General features: G+C 40.2%; 2 protein-coding genes across 4 annotated transcripts in view; both read right to left on the bottom strand.

Annotated features, from left to right (window-relative positions):
* The window catches only part of ret (ret proto-oncogene receptor tyrosine kinase), a 30,101-nt gene extending 25,355 nt beyond the window's left edge, over positions 1-4,746 (bottom strand). For both annotated transcript variants that reach the window (XM_029753224.1, XM_029753225.1), the window contains exon 1: positions 4,276-4,746. In XM_029753224.1, the coding sequence (XP_029609084.1) occupies positions 4,276-4,339 (64 nt within the window). In that variant the 5' untranslated portion in view covers positions 4,340-4,746. The remainder of the gene's footprint in view (positions 1-4,275) is intronic.
* A 7,707-nt stretch (positions 4,747-12,453) lies between these two features.
* Positions 12,454-17,167, bottom strand: part of si:dkey-192p21.6 (heparan-alpha-glucosaminide N-acetyltransferase) — a 36,688-nt gene continuing 31,974 nt past the window's right edge. Inside the window, exons 16-18 of one of the 2 annotated variants that reach the window (XM_029753220.1) lie at positions 16,212-16,282; positions 14,712-14,824; positions 12,454-14,436 (exon numbers count right to left, since the gene is read on the bottom strand). In XM_029753220.1, the coding sequence (XP_029609080.1) occupies positions 14,255-14,436; positions 14,712-14,824; positions 16,212-16,282 (366 nt within the window). In that variant the 3' untranslated portion in view covers positions 12,454-14,254. The remainder of the gene's footprint in view (positions 14,437-14,711; positions 14,825-16,211; positions 16,283-17,167) is intronic. The other variant, XM_029753221.1, reaches the window with a different exon arrangement.

Here is a 17,167-nt window from a genome sequence, read left to right as displayed (position 1 = left end):
AAAACATCCATGCCTCTTTACTTATGGGATGCACCATGTTCCTACTTCCTACAGGTGACTGATTGATGTTTTGTCAGTGGTAACCTTTTCCCCCGAAAAGGGTCAACTGAGATGCCTCACCTCACCTGAACCTCGAACATTGACCGTGCAACCCTTTGGTCGTAACAGAAGGCTACGCTCAGCTCCCTGATGGGGGTTTCACACATTTGTTTCCACCAGACAATTGTTGTCAAATTATGGAAAGGAAATTGGGGAAATTCTCCAGATCACTTTACATTTATTGGTTTTCATGAAAGATGAAGGCCTAACGTCCTAACATTTTTGCTCATCTTAGTAATCTGAACTTTTGAAACATGTTAAATTATGTATATTTAATACACAAAGATTCTGGATGTATAATATTTCCCAAAGTATAGGAGCGGTTTGTTCAGGAAATACAGTACATTCTTCACTGAGGACAATAACACATGAACAGCTCTTCAGAGATAGATGGGAGGGGTTGAGGGTAGCTGCAGGATGGGACTAAAAACAAACAAAAGATAACTAATGTAAAATATACTGTGTCCGTAAAATATATATAGTATGTATAAGCTGGAAGTAGAAGCCTAAGTGTTGTTGTCCATTGATGTACTCTCATTAGGTGAGGGGTGGTATGGTTAGGGGAAGATAATAAAAGGAACATAAATGTTTTTGAATTTTTTTTAAACACATTAATAGGCTAAGTCTACACAGGTAGCTTAGTGTACATGAGAGAGAAGACAGTGATCCTAGCAAAAATGTAGTCAGTCGATCTGAATCATATATTACATGACCACAAATGTGACAGAGCTGGACTACGTGATAAATCAAAAAGTGTTGATCTTTAGGCCACCTGTGTATTCACCGCTTTCATGACGTGTATGGAAATATACACAGATATCAGATTTTGGAGAGTTTGAATAGAAATACAATTTTAGCCTTCATAAAACCATGTAACGTTATGCTAAAATAATACTGATTTCCAGCAGGCATTTTGCATGCGCTTCTCGATCTGTACACCTCCTGTGCATGTATGTGCACAAACTCTCCAACCAGCCACCATTTCAAAACACTGATGGCCATTACAGGAGCATTTAGTGCCAATTTCCTTTGTTTTATTACCCCAGCAGGAACCATGTATTTAGAACCAAAATATAAACGAAGCACTTAAAGTGTTGGTCCCATATTTAATGAGCTGAAATAAAAGATCCCAGAATTTTTCCATACACACAAAAAGCTTATCTCTCTCAAATTACGTGCATACATTTGTTTACATCCCTGTTAGTGAACATTTCTCCTTTGCCAAGATATTCCATCCACCTGACAGGTGTGGCTAATAAGTTGAATAAACAGCATGATCATTACACAGGTGCACTTTGTGCTGGGGAAAATAAAAGGCCACTCTAAAATGTGCAGTTTTGTCACACAACACAGTTTCCCAAGTTTTGAGGGAGCGTACAATTGGCGTGCTGTTGCCAAAGAATTCAATGTTTATTTATCTACCATAAGCCGCCTCCAATGTCATTTTAGAGAATTTGGCAGTATGTCCAACCGGCCTCACAACCGTGTAACCACACCAGCCCAGGACCTCCACATCCGGCTTCTTCACCTGCAGGATCTTCAGAGGGCACCCACACGGACAGCTGATGAAACTGAGGAGTATTTCTGTCTTTAATGAAGCCCTTTTGAGGGGAAAAACTAATTCCGAAGTGGTTGGGCCTATGCCCTCCCATCCCACCCATGGCTGCGCCCCTGCCCAGTCATGTGAAATCCATAGATTAGGGCCTAATGAATTTATTTTAATTGACTGATTACCTTATATGAACTGTAACTCAGTAAAATAATTCAAATTGTTGCATGTTGCATTTATATTTTTGTTCAGTATACCAGTTAATGATAACTTGGGGCGGCCATATTGTCCAAGGCATCATTACAATAATTAGAACATGACTGTTAAATGTTCAAATATCCAACTCTACAAAGGCTATTGATTTAAAGCAGAATCCCTGTATAGATAAGTTATATAAATAGATTCATTTTCAATGAAAAGCTATTGTAATTGCTGTGGCTTTAATGTGGTTGAAGTTTGCTTTATTGTCATTTGATCTGAAATAGTTAGTGTCTGCATTTGGCAAATAACTTTTCACCTGTATGAAATGCCATCCAACTTACAGGTTGGATATCATTAGTAGGCCCACTTCACTAAATGATGAATGATTACGTGACAAATAATTACAGTCAAACTCAATCAAAAGACATTGTTTTCCCATCAAAACACATGTTGTAGTTCCATCTGTTTTCCAAGTAACAGTCATGTCCTCTTATGGATGGCCCTCATCTAACCTTATTGTTGTCACCATCAGTGGCCAATCCTATCCATTGACCTACTATCATTAAAAAAAAAAGTAATTTACTGCCCTGTCTTTAGTTATGCGTTATAGGACACATTTGCTATTAGAACGGTGGGTTGGTTCAGTTGTTTAACTGCCTGTATTTTCTCATCAGAAAACAAACATGCAGTGTTTGCCCAGAGACTGGTGCACCTGCCGCACACCTGCCCTCAGACCGTCACCGGGCGCGTGGCTTTTGTTCCGACAAACGGGCAGGTGTAGAATCCCCCTCCAATGCTCACGTCTAGCCTGCCCGACGCTGTATTCAACACCTAGGCAATTAGGACTAGGGCCTGCAAAATAACGTACAATTGACTCTCGAAATCTAGTTTAGGCCTACTCAATTTGATAAACAACACATCATTTCACAGGCCTAAGAAACGTGGGGACATTGGTTCAAAACAGGGTAGTGTATAGGGCCATTTCTGTTTCAATCTGCACATTTTTACGACACTGTAATAGGCCATATAGGCCACTTATCGTTGCTCCAGCTCCTCAAAATCATTTGGGTGTGATTTATTGCGAGTTTAGTTTAAAGATATCCCCTGCGGACTGAAGACAATATAAAAGCAGAGTGGTAAATTCTGTAGAGCATTACTAAATGCCGAATGCTGCCACCGAGAAAAATAACCAAAGAACATTTACACAACTATGACAATTTAAGTATTTCATGAATCATTTTTACCAACTCTCCCATGGATGATTACGTAACACATTAATTCCATACTCTCAAAAGTGAATGAAATAGGTCTAGCTATATAGGTTGATGGTTTTTTTCCTCCCTCAATGCAAAGTAGCTTTACCGTAATTACACCTTTAAAGAGAAATGCTAAACTGACTTTAATATGAACATTTTATGATAAATATATGAGTTATTCTATCAATACTTATACACAATGGTCTATATTTGAACAACCTTTCTGCTTTAGAGCTCTGGCCACACACTGCGATTTACAAACTCTTGAGCCATGAGTTAGACTATAAATATAGTCTGGTTGGGGGGGAGAGTGTTAGTACAGTTGGGCAGTGGGATTGTGAATGGGATTATAATATTATGGTATATAGCTGTATGCATTTTACTCACGGAGGCCATGTGCCATGCCATGCATATCACGACCTGAAAGGACAATGTATTTTTACTATATGCCAGCAGCATGTCTGTTGTCTTATAACATGTTACTGTTATAAATACTCTCTGAATCCCATTCAAATCCCCAAACTCTCCAAACGAATCAAATGGCATATGCGTTTTAGTCCATTTTAGACTATAAATTTGCTATTGAATTTGCCGTGAATGTTAAGTCATAGGACTTCACGTCTTAGTAATGTGTTAGGAACTAACGTACTGTATTTGCTTGCATAAGAAGCAAGATATTTGGAATTGAGATTTGACATTTTGTGAACATTTAGTCTAATTGACATTAGTCACATAAATCTCTGTATATCATCTTGACTATGAACTCAACAAGATGCCCTGAGAATTGATGCTGACGAGAGGACAAACAATGATTGGCTACACCCCAACTCATGTTTGTTTAAGTCACTATAACTAAGCTAAGTTAAAACATTCAGCTTCAAACAAAGCTTTACGCACGTTTACGCACGGCCATTCATAAATCACACAGCGACTATAACGTTTCGTTTGACTACATATATTTCCATCTGATTTTATCTGAAATTAAATAAAGTCCGCATATTCTGTAAAGTGAAACTAATTTGAATAATAACAAAGGTAAACTACATGCTTGCTACATGCAAACTAGGCTACGTTGTTCATTCAAATAAAGCACGCTTATTTCGATAGATTTAAACTTCATTCCCAGAAAACCATGAGATGCGATAGAGGCTAATTGAGGCTGACCCTTACCTTCACACAACAGCAGGAGGACCAAAACGATGTTTCCCAGAGAGAAACCACACGTTTGCCCCATAATCGCCAATCATAAGTGAAAGTTGCAGGAGGAATAATCAAAAATCACGCGTAGAGAACGCTGGTATAAAAGAACCGTAGAGAACCTATGGATAAAAACGTAAGCAAGAGTAATGTATTAGTTTTCCCGCACACAGCTCCTCCGGGCAAACAATGAAGTACATTGACGGAGTGCCTGTCCCATTGGGCTGGTCTCTGCAGCTTTTGCTGCTTGACCGTCTGTAGCGAGCAGTGCAGGGGGAGGTTTAAATCAAGCTAATATTCAGCGATGTATTTTCCAGTCCAGCCGGAGCAGCACACTGTACGCGATAGCATCTCCCCACACACAAAAATATATATATATCACAGAATGTCAAATCATTAACACCCCCCCACTCATTTTCCTATTAGTGCTAATGAAAAACATCTCAAAAGTGCTGTGCTTTTACTTCTCACCTCATGCCTCATATTTGTGAAGTTTATTTTCAAATATGCTTATGTCATATGTCTAGGATTATTGGACATGATTAGACCTTACTTTTAGGTGACTTAATGGTAGAATACAGGTCTTGATAGGTCTATGGCCAAGACTAACCCGGTACCCCCTGTATATAGCCTCACTATTGTTATTTCACTGCTGCTCTTTAAATTGTAGTTATTTTTATGTATTTTTAATTTTTTTTACTTATCTATTTTTTACTTAACACTTATTTTTCTCAAAACTGCCTTGTTGGTTAAGGGCTTGTAAGTAAGCGTTTCACTGTAAGGTCTACCACACCTGTTGTATTCGGCGCATGTGACAAATACATTTTGATTTGATTTGCGAACCGAGCTGATCACAGGCCCCTAAAAGACCTTGAAACTCAGACTGCATATTTCAAACCATCTGTTTGTCAGTGGTATGATAGATTGATAACAAGTCAGCTCTGTGAGTGTGCACACTTACTGAACTTCTGCCAACGCGTGGGTGGCAAGGTTAAGCTAGATGCCGTACCAGGGCACCTAGTCCTCCATTGATGTATCCATTCCACTGGGGGCTCTGATACAGAACACTCACATTGTTTCGAGGATAATTCATATGAGGTGACAGATCATCACAGATCATCACGACTGCCTCATTTGACGATGAGGATCTTTATTTACATTGTAGTCATTTAGCAGACGCTCTTAACCCGAACAAATTACAGAAGTGAGTGTATACATTGGCATACTTTTTTGTTGTTGTACTGGTACCCAGTGGGAATCGAACCCCTAACATAAAGTAGGCTAATATACAAAGTTAAACGGAAAACTGGCTGGCTGCTGTTAACAAGTGTCCAAGCCTGTGAGTGGGAGCTGTGCTCCGTCCAAGCTGTGCTCTGTGTAGCTCCGACCCTGGCCAATGCTTATATGTTACCCTCAGTCTGGGGAGTGTTTTCTGATGTTGAAGACTTTGTGTCTCGTCTGGGATTACTCTCAGGCTGGCTGATTGTCTTGGTTTCTGTGGAGTGATGGATTACTCTGCCCCCCCAGGGCATCCTACCAGCCAATCACACAACAATCACTTCAATCATAAAACCTAGCGGTCAAACAAGGAAATGCTTCCAATTGTTTTTTTCCACCATTCATTTCCCCAATAGGGGATTTTAGAAACACTTCAAATAAGGGCTGTGTTTTGTGTAGGCTTACCCTGGCGTGACGTTTTGATAACTGTGTGAATCTCTCTAGGACAAGGTGACTTTTATTAATATATTTGCCTGTATTTCACCCCCCCAAAACAAATGCTAATTAGCTGCTAATGTGGCCATCATAAAGAAATACAAATGCCATGATGGACGAGACTGCTAAATCGAGGCAAAGGTAAGAATCTCCGGATTAAGTATCTAATGTTAGGTAAATTTAGTAACGAATAAATTGGCAACATTTCTTTAAATTGACAATTCTGTGAACTGTCTTGTGCAAGTTTTAAATTGACACAATACCTGTTGGCAAAAGTGTCAGCTAGAGATGATGTGCAGGCGCTTGCAGGGATTTGCAGTCTTGCATAATGTCTACTTTAAAGCTTATTAGCATTTTAGAATCTGAGAGTAAATAGAGCCGAATTATATTGATAAACGTCACCTTGTCCGAGAGAGATTTATACGGTTATCAAAACGTCACGCCACTGTAAGCCTACACAAAACACAGCCCTTATTTTAAGTGTTTAGAAAAATCCCAATGGGAAACATTTATGGTGGAATAACGATTGGAACCATTTCCCTGTTTGACCGCTAGGTTTTATGGGTATTATGACACCTCCACTGTGGGGCTATATGTATGTGCAGCCAAACACCGAGAGAGAGAAAGGCACAGAGGCAAATGCACAGAGAGAGAAACACACATGCCTGCATGCCTGTCTGCCCATCTGCACGCACACACACACTAGCAGAAGTGATTTCAGCAGGATTTTCAAAAAGGCACTGCAACATGTTCAATATCACAGTCATTTAAATCACATAATTTGTGTATTATTAAAGACATTATGCGATGTGGTCCTAGATAATTGTGGTTGTGCAAGTGCTTTCAAATGGAAGGAGACACTAACACGTGGTCCCCTTGACAGTGCATACATCCAGCAATGCCCTTGGGCTCAGTATAATGTTGAAAATACATATTGTGGAGAGCCAGGTTATACCTTAGAATAGGGACCATATGCAAGCTAGCACCATATATCAGACCAGCCTCAATAGCCTGGTATTACACTGAGTGTACAAAACATTCTTTCCATGACATAGACTAACCAGGTGAATCCATGTGAAAGCTATGATCCCTTACTGATGTCACTTGTTAAATCCACTTCAATCAGTGTAGATGAAAGGGGAGGAGAACGGTTAAAGAAAGATTTTTAAGCCTTGAGACAATTGAGTATGTGTGCTATTCAGAGGCAAGACGGAAGATTGGTAGTATGTACCAGGCACACCGGTTTGTGTCAAGAACTGCAATGCTGCTGGGGTTTTCACTCTTAACAGCTTACCGTGTTTATCAAGAATGGTCCACCATCCAAAGGACATCCAGCCAACTTGACACAACTGTGGGAATCATTGGATTCGACATGGGCCAGCATCCCTGTGGAACGCTTTCGACACTTTGTAGAGTCCATGCTCCGGCGAATTGAGGATTTTCTGAGGGCAAACGGGGGGAGTGCAACTCAATATTAGGAAGGTGTTCTTAATGTTTTGCACACTCAGTGTATATTAATTGGCTACACATTATATGAATGGCTAATAACTCATTTATGAAACATTAACATGACTTTAGAACTATAATTACTAGAAAAGGTAATATTACTGTACCAGGGGACTATGTGATAAAGATTATGAAGGCCTAATGGTAGCCTGACGGGTAGGAGTTTTGGACCAGGAACCAAAAGGTTGCTGGATCGAATCCCTAAGCTGACAATGTAAAAATATGTTGGTCTACCCCTGAGCAAGACAGTTAACCCACTGTTCCCTGGGCGCCCATGGATGTCGATTAAGGCAGCCCTCCGCACCTCTCTGATTCACAGGAGTTGGGTTAAATGAGGTAGACACATTTCAGTTGAATGCATTCTATTGTGTAAATGTCTAGGTATCCTGCTTTCCCTAATAAAAAAAGTGAATGTAGCTCATTTCCTATAGAACGTATTGCTAAAGTTATCGTATGTCAGAATATAAGTATCCTGAGATATACAGTACCAGTCAAAAGTTTGGACACACCTAATCATTCAAGGGTTTTTTGTTATTTTTAATATTTTCTACATTGTAGAATAAAAGTGAAGCCATCAAAACTATGAAATAACACATATGGAATCATGTAGTAACCAAAAAAAGTGTTAAATCAAAATATATTTGATACTTGAGACTCTTCAAAGTAGCCACCTTTTGCCTTGATGACAGCTTTGCACACTCTTGGCATTCTCTCAACCAGCTTCACCTGGAATGCTTTTCCAACAGTCTTGAAGGAGTTCCCACATATGCTGAGCACTTGTTGTCTGCTTTTCCTTCACTCTGCAGTCCAACTCATCCCAAAGCATCTCAATTGGGTTGAGGTCAGGTGATTGTGGATGCCAGGTCATCTGATGCAGCACTCCATCACTCTCCTTCTTGGTTAAATAGCCCTTACACAGCCTGGAGGTGTGTTGTGTTATTGGGAGTCCCAAAGGGCAGCGCACTGTTGGCCGGGGTAGGCCGTCATTGTAAATAAGAATTTGTTCTTAACTGATTTGCCTAGTTAAATAAAGGTTAAATAATTTAAAAAAATGAAGGCCTGATTCACGCAGTCTCCTCTGAAAAGTTGATGTTGAGATGTGTCTGTTACTTGAACTCTGTGAAGCATTTATTTGGGCTGCAATCTGAGATGCAGGTAACTCTAATGAACTTATCCTCTGCAGCACAGGTAACTCTTGGTCTTCCTTTCCTGTGGCAGTCCTCATGAGAGGCGGTTTTTGCGACTGCACTTAAAGAAACTTTCAACGTTTTTGAAATGTTCCGGATTGACTGACCTTCATGTCTTAAAGTAATGATGGACTGTCATTTCTCTTTGCTTATTTGAGCTGTACTTTTACCAAATAGGGTGTCACGAATCTCACCGAAGGTGGCTCCCCTGCCTGCTCGGGCGGCGCTCGGCGGTCGTCGTCACCGACCTACTAGCCGCCGCTGATCCCTTTTTCCTTTTCGTTTGGTATGTCTTATTGTTTGCACCTGTTCCTCATTTGGTCTTTTGATTTTGGTTATTTAAGCCTGGTTAGCCCCCCAGTGTTGTGCGGGATTATTTTAGCGTCAGGTTGTGTTTTTGTAGTTGGATGTGCTGGCGATTAACTACTTAATATTATATGCATGCTGTGCACCTGTTTTGGGCACTTGGCATTTTTTCCACGCCGTTTGTGTTGGCGTTGATCGTGTTGTGTTTTTGTTGAAATAAACACAAAGTTCTGTACCTCTGCTCTCTGCGCCTGACTCCTACCACCACTCCTAGCAACCGTCTGACATAGGGCTATCTTCTGTACACTCCCCCCCACCTTGTCACAACACAACTGATTTGCTCAAACGCATTAAGAAGGAAAGAAATTCCACAAATTAACTCTTAACAAGGCATTCCTGTTAACTGAAACACATCCCAGATGACTACCTCATGAAGCTGGTTGAGAGAATGCCAATAGTGTGCAAAGCTGTCATCAAGGCAAAGGGTGGCTACTTTGAAGAATCTCACATATCAAATATATTTTGATTTGTTTAACACTTTTTTGGTTACTACATGATTCCATATGTGATATTTCATAGTTATGATGTTTTGTCTATTATTCTGCAATGTAGAAAATAGTACAAATAAAGAAAAAACGTGAAATGAGTAGGTGTCCAAACCTTTGACTGGTACTGCATGGTCAATGTGAATTTATATTGTGAGAAGAAAATGCATCAGCGATCTTATGGCATGTGGAACCACAACATTATCAGAGGTTTTACTTTCTGGAGAGTTAGTATGCAGGTTGACATCTATTTTCTATTAATGAATGGATGGATGGATGAAAATCACAACAATATAAAAGTACAGTATTTCAAAGTAGATTTGTAAAAATGTCACAATCTCCAAAGGCACATGCCTTTCTTTGAATCTAACCTGATGCCATGCTAACTGTAGGTTGACGTTTATTGTCATGAATCTTGCCCTGGAGGCAGAATTTAGCGATTTCCGCTGTCATAAATTTCATGAAAACAAAAATGAGCATTTTGGTCTTCATTAAAGATTAGGGATTAGGGTTTGCAGTGTGGCTACGATTGGCTTTTGATTTATGACTTTGTGGCTGTGCCAGCAAGTGACTATCCTGCAGAGCTGCCTCCAGGGCAAGATTCATGACAATAAACGTCAACCTACAGTTAGCATGGCATCAGGTTAGATTCAAAGAAAGGCATGTGCCTTTGGAGATTGTGACATTTTTACAAATCTACTTTGAAATACTGTACTTTTATATTGTTGTGATTTTCATCCATCCATCCATTCATTAATGAATTCACTGACTCACTAATTAATGTATTTATTTATTTGTTCATTATTGTGTGGGGAATGCATATTGATTCTCCTTTCTTATGCTATAATGTTAAGCATTTCTACAACTACACAATAGGCAGTGTATTTTGCGAGGCAATTACAGTCTTGTGCTTTGTTCAAGAAGGCAAGATGCTCCTCTTGTGATATGAACTAACAACCGACAACCAATTACCAAAACAACTACACCATATTACACCAAATCATACCTGCTATTAAAAGGATTACACAACTAACCACAGATGGAAAATACTGCATTACTTCATTACAAGAAGATTAAATTAAGTTTTGTAGACCATACACACTCAGTACTACAGCCAATTTAATTTACTGCAGTGGGCTAAATCAGGGTCGCAGAATGTTTCTTGGTATTGGGCTAGGGGGCAGTATTGAGCATTTTGGAAAAAATATGTGCCCATTTTTAACTGCCTCCTACACCAACTCAGAAGCTAGAATATGCATATTATTGTTCAGGTTTGGATAGAAAACACTCTGAATTTTCTAAAACTGTTTGAATGGTGTCTGTGAGTATAACAGAACTCCTATGGCAGGCAAAAACCTGACAAGGTTTCATGCAGGAAGTACCCTGTCTGACAAGGAGTCGTGCGTCTTGCATCTGTTTATTGAAAAGTAAGGATCTTAGCTGTAACGTGACAATTCCCAGGGCTCCGATAGGCTCTCAGAACCCGGGAAATACCTGAAGGTTGACGAGGCAGCCTCAGGCTGAAACACATTATCGCCTTTGGTAAGTGGCGGATCAGAGGACCTTTGAATGAGGCGCGTGCACGATTCGCTCCTGAGGAGAAATTTAATTCGGCTGTTTAGGCTCATTGCATATTCCCGGTCGGAATATTATCGCTTTTCTACGAGATAAATGGCATAAAAATTGGTTTTAAACAGCGGTTGACATGCTTCGAAGTACGGTAATGGAGTATTTAGACATTTTTTGTCACGCCAATGCGCCATGCACGAGACCGTGATGTAGCATTCTGATAGTGTCTAGAACTCACGAACAAAACGTCGCTGTTTGGATATAACGATGGATTATTTGGGACCAAACCAACATTTGTTATTGAAGTAGAAGTCCTGGCAGTGTATTCTGACGAAGAACAAGCAAGGTAAGAACATTTTTCTTATAGGAAATGTGATTTTGGTGGAGGCTGACCTGGGTGGGTGTCTAAATAGCTAGCCCTGTGATGCCGGGCTATGTACTTAGATTATTGCAAAATGTGCTTCATCCGAAAAGCTATTTTAAAATCGGACATATCGAGTGCATAGAGGAGTAATGTATCTATAATTCTTAAAATAATTGTTATGCTTTTTGTGAACGTTTATCGTGAGTAATTTAGCAAACTGTTAGTAAATTCCCCGGAAGTTTGCGGGGGTTATGCTTTTTCTGAACGTCACATGCTAATGTAAAAAGCTGTTTTTTGATATAAATATGAACTTGATTGAACAGACATGCATGTATTGTATAACACAATGTCCTAGGTGTGTCATCTGATGAAGATCATAAAAGGTTAGTGCTGCATTTAGCTGTGGCTTGGGTTTATGTGACATGATATGCTAGCTTGAAAAATGGGTGTCTGATTATTTCTGGCTGGGCACTCTGCTGACATAATCTAATGTTTTGCTTTCGTTGTAAAGCCTTTTTGAAATCGGACAGTGTGGTTAGATTAACGAGATTCTTGTCTTTAAATAGCTGTAAAATAGTCATATGTTTGAGAAATTGAAGTAATAGTATTTCTAACGATTCAAAAATCGCGCCACTGGATTTCAGTGGCTGTTACGTAGGTGGGACGAGTTCGTCCCACATGCGCCAGAGAGGTTAAACAAATGTACTTTGAAACAAAAGTATACACCTCATACATATGGTTATGGGCTTTAAAAAAGATGTACCATATCAGATATAAAGATGAAATGCATTACATTTTGAGTTTGCATCCCAATATTACACTTTATAAGACTGAAATATAATTTCTAATTCTACAATTCTGTAAAAAATTATAACATTCCACCTATGAGGCCACTAGAGGGCGATTTGGCCACTAAAGGGCTACCAGACAGAATGAAATGAACAGCTATTCAACATGCAAATTATGAAATGATGTTTATTAAACCATTTTAGTACTTTTTCATGTTCATTTATAAAACCCAACATAGTGAAATAATATTTTTAGAGTGCAATTTCCCAGAGCTGACTCAGAGCAGTCCTCTCAGGAATGAAGTTAAATCTTAACATCCCTTTGGTATCTCAGCAATGCAGAGATGGAACATGGCAATCCCACAAGACAACGTCAATCAATCAATCAAATTCTATTTAGCTAACCGACCCTTACAATACAGCTATAGCTGAGTGCTTGGAACAATGTCGGCCTAGTTCTTAACTAAGCGTTTTCTTGCTCGTGCAAGGCCAACTGATATAACTCCACAACCAAGAACTTTCCAGAATGTTTTTGAAATACGAATAGATTAAAAAATATATATATGTTGAAATGATCGTTTTCTCTCTGGGACATTTTCGGCAGCTTTAATATCAGTGGGCGAATTGAGTGGTGTTATTTCCCTGATTTTGTATTAGTATGAGTGCAAGAGGTGATGTTCATTTTAATGACACTCCTTAGTGAGCTGTCCATCTTGACCCACATTAAACTGTCACTCGGAGAGCAGATGGTACACACACTCTCTGCCTAAGAGAGGTGGAGTGGCCATGGCAACAGACTCATAATGGCTAACCTGGTGTAGGGGAATCGCTGGCTCTAATTTGTTGAGTACCACCTCAGTCTATTCAGTGCACAACAGAACTGATATCAAGTAAAAAATCCTGGTGTGTTACAGTTCCCCTTTCTAGTAATTGAGCTGTAAAATAGACCAGATTCCATACTATTATCAGGAAGAGACTTTACACTCTTAGAAGTAAAGGTGCCTGGAAGAACCTTTTGGGTTCCAACACCGGCAGAACCATTCCAGTTCAAAAAGGTTCCTTGAGGAACCCCTCTGAAAATGGTCTTCAATGAACCCCTGTGTAAAGGTTCAAAACGGAACCTTTTTGTGATGGGAGGGGTTCGATTATGAACCTTTTTAATAATATATTGTAGAGGTGCCAGTCTATCAGATTGGAGGTGTGGCTTTCAGATAGTTATTTTTGGCCACCAGTTAGTGTAAATGTAATTCCTGTTCATCATGTTAAGTTTGTACACTGCAAATTTAACATTTCCTTGACTATTTATGCATATAATATTAACAATATTAACACTGCTGATTACATATAGTAACAGAGTGTTAACTATTCAAATTCTGGGATTTGCATAGGCTCTTGAGGAACTCATACATCTTTGTTAGCTTCACTGAAGCTACACAACTGTCAGTGTTTAACCCTGACGTGACGACAATACAACAGAACAAATAAACAGGAATGACAATTACTCTAACAGGTGGCCAGAAAAGTATCTATCTTAAAGCCATGCCCCTACTAAGCCACGCCTCCACACCAGGGTTCCTCCAGGAATCCGTTGCTACATTGAACCATTAAAGGTTCCTCCAAGAACCCCTCAACTAACCGAAGGTGCAAATATGAACCATTGACGAGCAATGGCTCCTTGAGGAGCTATATGGGTCCTTTGAGGGTCTCCAGGGTTCCTCAAGTTACTACTAATTCTAAGAGTGTTGTGTGGTTAGGTCTACCACATACAACATACCACTGTACAGATTTAAATTAATTACACAGATAACAGAATTATCCACTTATACACTTTCACATCAAAACAAACTGTATTTAAAGTGCATTTAAAATCACAACACACTTTACAGTAAAACAATAAAATCGAGCATTTGCAATAATTCCCACAACAATGGCTCAGAATAAAAGCAAACACTGAATGAAAGGATTGTGGCGCTATTAGATTTTGAGAAAGAACTTCTTCCTGTATAGCAGGAAAGCGATGAGGACCCAGAGAGAGGTGGCCCACAGGCTCTGGAACAGCTTCTCCCAGTGGCTGTCCACAAAGCGCATCTCCCAGCTGAAGGGGAAGTAGGACCCCAGGAGAGAGTGGCCCACGTACACAAAGATGGAATTCATCCCTGCAGACCACCACAGAGACAGGAAGTCAAGGTATCCAAAAACAAAGACATGGTTATCAAAAGTGCTTGCATGAATCAGGGAGCCTTTCAGCAACTTATTCCCATTAGGAAAGTTGTCATTCATTTCCAGCGCGAAAAACTGGTTGAAATGACATCATTATGTTGACATAATTTCAACCGGTTTTGACCAGTTTTGCCCGCTGGATTGTAACACATTGCCTTGTACCATAATGTCTTAGCAATGTACCCCTGTGCCATTTTCCTTGTGTACTTACCTGGGTAAATGAAGGGTTGGCCGCCCCACCAGCCTTTAATGTCCATGATGAAATACATGACTCCCAGCAGGAGGAAAGAGAAACAGCCCATACAGGTGATATACGACAGAGACCTACAGTATATGAACACACAACACATATACCCTTTATTGTACAAGCTATACAGTTGTAAAAGTTGCACCTGTATCTATCTACTGTATGTTGCATAGTGCACAAATAGATAGTCATTCTAATTATTGTCTTCTCTTGAAATAAAATGCAGCTCCGTTATGCATACACTGTTCTGTATTTTATACCTGTAGGAGGAGTGCACTATGTGTACACTTTCCCATGGGGAAGCTTGGCACTTGTGATTAAAAGTTTGGATGACCAGTACAAAGCGTGAACAACAAAGTAGCCATATAAATACATAATAGATTTTGCTGCTGATGCTAAGCTACAGTACAGTACAGTATGGTAGGCTAGTATGATGCATTAGCGTCAGTTAGTGGATCCTTGGCTCGTGACCCACGGAGCCATACCGGCAAGTCATGTCTGTTCCAAAGCGCAAGGATGTTTTGATGTAATATCCTCTAATGTAAAATGGCCACCTCCCAGATCCTTGCAGCGGCAGGCATCTTTTATCTCATCTGAAGGAGGTCCAAAAAAGACTCTAAGGCTGGCAGTTAATTTCTTTCATTCCGGCAAGGACTCATACTCAACAGCTCAAAAACCAGAACATGATGGACTGCCTATAAAACCAGGGCAGGTTATATTGGCTAAGGATGAGCATGGCTATAGAGAAGAAGCTCATGTGGGAGAATCATGGGAGATTCTGCTTACATATCATAGATGAAACGGTACTCTGTCTGACATGACATTAAACTAATTCATACTCATATTACATGCAGGGTGAGCGTGGAAGAAATACGTCAGCTACAACATATATGACTGTAATCATACTATATTTCATGCAAAATCATTACCGCGATTGAAATGTTCATCAAGTATTTGCGCATCCGATGGGAAAGTCTAGACATTGAATTAATCTCCTTTTTATACTCTGTGAGAATCCAGTGAGCCCTGTGTGTGTGAATTTCCCATGGTAATATTGTCCCCTGAACTCCATATTGTCCCTCTACACTTTTAGAAAGGGAGGGGCTATCTAGAACCATAAAGGGTTCATCGGCTATCCTTGCAGGAAAACCTTTTGTGTTTCCAGGTGGAACTTTTTACAGAGAGCTGGCTAGGGGATCGTTTTCCTGCCACGATGGTGGGCAGGGAGGGAGTATAAAACAGCCTGTTTTCCTCCTGGCTGTAAAGAAGAGTGATCTTGCCGGAGGATGTATCACCCGGCTTGCCTCACACTCTCTGACAGCCGGAGTGATTATTTACAGCCATATCTGTCGTTAGAGGTAAGTAAATGCGTGTTTTAGGAGGCCATGATTTGTGCCTGCTGGAAACTCGTCCTTTCTTTTGTGAGGAAAAGTGACTGGATTTAGAGGGTCAGGATTCACTTACCAAAGGTTTTTATTGACAGGTATAAATCCTTCGTCTCGCGTGCACTTAGAAAGGATGGCTGCTGAGATTCCCTGAGGGTGGAAATGAAACAGATTTCAAATCGATGCAGGCGATTAAAGCAAGCAGTATTGGGTCTGCTAAAACGTGGGCCAACAGAGTCAAGCGAGTCAGTCAGACTAACTGATTCTCTGAGCCTCAGATCAACGAGGTTCCTCACGAAAGAACTGCAAACCAACCGCTTCAAATCCACCTCTCCCAGCTCGTAGTGAATCCACTTGTAGCCTAGAAGACTAATGCTTCTGTCTACCAATTCTTATAAACAAATATGCATATCAAATATCAATAAACACCTTTATTGCATCATATATATATTTACCTATATGAATAATGAAGCTTTATTTCCATTTTTTAGTTGTGCTTGTGCATTCCTTTAAGAAACCCTGTAGATCCGAACCTAAACATGCTTGTTAGGTGGATATCCATCATTTGTATAGATGACAGAATCGATGGTGTGGAAATAGCCTGGCTGTGGCTAGATTGAGTCTCCAGGCTATGCAGGCAGGCAGAATGTGGGCTGGTATGTGGGGCAATCGCTCAATTTCAATCTCTCACTCCCCAGCCCTGATCGTCTAGCTTGAATTAACTCTGGCTGCTGTTTATTGGGATGAGGAAGCACGGCCGCCCCGGAATATCAAGCCACCCTCAGTCAGACAGAGAACTCATGCCACAACAACACTATCCAAACATCTTGTCCCTCCTAGCGGTGAACTGTCTGTCTGTAGCTGAATCTGTGTATCAGAAAGAATAGGCGAAGTTCTCGCTCAAAAAAGAAAAGCACAGGAGTTTATTTCACTTTAAGGTTAAAACGTAACGTTTCGCCCGCCAACTGTGTTATCTGTGTATAATACTGTCCCTGGTCTGCCTGAAGTGGATTCTGTGTAGAAAACTGCCTCTGG

The sequence above is a fragment of the Salmo trutta genome, chromosome 5, assembly GCF_901001165.1.
Source record: "Salmo trutta chromosome 5, fSalTru1.1, whole genome shotgun sequence".
NCBI lineage: Eukaryota > Metazoa > Chordata > Actinopteri > Salmoniformes > Salmonidae > Salmo > Salmo trutta.
The sequence above is the reverse complement of the archived record's forward strand: the minus strand, read 5'-3'. Positions and strand labels throughout refer to the sequence as shown.